This window comes from Aphanomyces invadans (assembly GCF_000520115.1).
Source record: "Aphanomyces invadans strain NJM9701 unplaced genomic scaffold supercont1.33, whole genome shotgun sequence".
NCBI lineage: Eukaryota > Oomycota > Saprolegniomycetes > Saprolegniales > Verrucalvaceae > Aphanomyces > Aphanomyces invadans.
The window spans coordinates 395,955-398,420 of record NW_008580178.1 but is presented as its reverse complement, the minus strand read 5'-3'; the positions used below and the strand labels follow the sequence as shown (position 1 = coordinate 398,420).

At 58.1% G+C, this 2,466-nt stretch overlaps 1 protein-coding gene across 1 annotated transcript in view; it reads right to left on the bottom strand.

Moving 5' to 3' along the window:
• Positions 1 to 1,618, bottom strand: part of H310_11711 (hypothetical protein) — a gene marked incomplete at both ends in the record, with an annotated part of 1,989 nt that extends 371 nt beyond the window's left edge. The window contains 3 exons of the mRNA XM_008878472.1: positions 7 to 1,131; positions 1,180 to 1,263; positions 1,322 to 1,618. Of these exons, the coding sequence (XP_008876694.1) occupies positions 7 to 1,131; positions 1,180 to 1,263; positions 1,322 to 1,618 (1,506 nt within the window). The remainder of the gene's footprint in view (positions 1 to 6; positions 1,132 to 1,179; positions 1,264 to 1,321) is intronic.
• Between the last annotated feature and the right edge of the window lie 848 nt (positions 1,619 to 2,466).

Below are 2,466 nucleotides of genomic sequence, written 5' to 3'. Positions count from 1 at the left end.
CAAGACGAGATCGTTGCCTTGGGAAAAGATCTTGGCCGTGCCGTAGAAACCGGGGGACACGGCGGCATGGTACGTCCCGTTCAAGAGGATTTTGGTGCGATTGGAAATGTCAAGACCCGGCGTTTCCCATGACTTGCCTTCAAAGTAGTGGGGGTCGCAGGGGGCGGGGGGGCTCGCGTCCAGAGCCGTCACGATCGCGTTATGGCGCTTGTTGAGCGTTGCAATCGGGACGTCCAAGAACACGCCGACAATGTACGATCGAATCAAGTCGAGGTACACTTGGGCGCTGGTCTTGCCACCCACAGGTATGGCGTTCGCCACGACGACAACTCCCAAGTCGTGGTCGGGAACAAAGCCATTGCGAGTCTGATGAGCCAGCGTATCTCCTGCCTTGTCAAAGTAGTGGTGTCCAAATGCTACATCGCCAACCACGTCGAAACCATAGCCCGCAGTGAGAGAATTTCCGTCGCGTGAATACGTCAAACCCACGTGCGCCAGGCCGTCCTGCGTCGATGGACTGGCAATGGTGTGGCCCGTGATGAGCTCCGACACGGCCGCGTCCGATGAGAAGATGCCCTTGCCCTTGTTCAAGAGGAAGCGCGTAAACTTGGACAGGTCCGACACCGACGACAGGATCGAGCCGGCTGCAAAGTAGTCGTTCCGCGGTCGCAGCGCCACCATGCTGGCGTTGTGCAGGTCAAACGGCCCCAGCACTTTGTCGCCGCACACGAAATGACCGGATGACAGGAGAGCGGAACTGTCGGCCGGACGGCCCACCGTGTCGTTCATGCCCAATGGGCTCCAGAACGTCGCGCGGAGGTAGTCGGGCCACGATTTGGCCGTGACGGCTTCGATGACTTGGCCGAGAATGGCATAGTTCAAGTTGGAATAGGCGTGGCCAGCACGGAAGGAACGAGCGGTCTGGAGCTCCCCGAGGGCGGCAACCAGGCCCTTTTCGCTCCCGTGGACGTCGAAGAAGGCAGCCAGGTCGCCCTCGTGAAACCCCAAGACAGAGTTCATGCCTGCAAGGTCCCCGAGCGTCGTGTGCTCTTCAGCGTACTTGTCGGCCAGGCGGAACGACGGGAGGTGGGCTTTGACAGGGTCTTGCCACGTCAGCTTCTTCTCATCCACCTAGACAGAGGTCAACGTGCGCATCTTGCTGACGGCGGTGCACACTACCAGTTTGGCGATCGCGACAGCGATGAACGTCTTGGAGTACGATCCAATTTGAAACACCGACTTGTCCGTCACGGGTGCGTTGGCCTGGCCATGCTATCGAGTGCAGTGGTGAGTGAGGGGCGAGGAGAAGGGACGTGCACACCTCGTTCGTGCCAACGCCCTGCGAGAGGACCGTTTTGTTCTTGTACACGACGGACACTGCCAGTCCTGGCACCGCATACGCCTTCAACTGTTTGCGCACGAACGCCAGCGCGAGCTCCGTCTTGTCTGCAAGACTGGTCGCAGGGGACGAAGCGGCTTCCGCAGTGAGATCGGCTGGCCACGCGTCGCCAACCAGCGGCTGTGCTGTGGTCACTGCGATGGAAGGGCTTGGCGGGTTGGCGACGATGGGGCGGAGGACGCACCCAATCGCAAGAACGAGGGCAAGTCGCGAGGCCATGCCAGGACAAGTTGAAAAATGATGGAAGGCTTTCACGACATCCTGCTGAGCCGGTGGACGGCTGGACAGGCATCCATGTTCTCGAGGGTTCCGACACCGTATGACATCCAAGCCATGGAGAGTAGTCGCGCAATTTGTGCATACGGACCCTACCGAATGAGGCCGACACGATGCCGGGAAGGGATGGAACTTGCTTGGTCGTGGAAAGAATGCAAGCCAAACCACATCGCCCATGCATCCCGAGTGCACACGAGGTCAGGTTGCTTCAGTGGCCGAACGGACGGCCAAGATCGTCCGCATGACCACGAGTGTTGGTGTCGTCGGACGGTACAACGAGTGTATGTGTACCAGTGGATATATCCAATAAGGTTGAAGCGACTTGATGGCGATGGCAACTTTTCATCGTAAACAGACTGCCAGGACGAGCGAGCGGCGCATGGCACACCCACGACAGAGGTGATCTTGTTTCGATCCATCATTTGCACGGGACGGAGACATCCCGTACAAAGTCTGGCAACGTGATGGTAGCCATCGGCGCAGCGCTTTTGGAACACTTTGCTCGTGGAGGCATTTGAATGCATCACTGAACGTTAGGAAAGCAATGTGATGTGCCAACTCGCTTGCGAGGGCAATGAGTCATAGCTAACACCATGACCACAGCTCCACGTAGTTGGAGACGACTGTCTCGGCCATGCCACTGTGACATCTGTCAAGTGGACGAGGCATGTCGTCGACGTGGAGAAGCAGCCGTGTGCCGCTCGCTCGTCCTGGCAGTCTGTTTACGATGAAAAGTTGCCATCGCCATCAAGTCGCTTCAACCTTATTGGATGTATCCACTGGTACACATA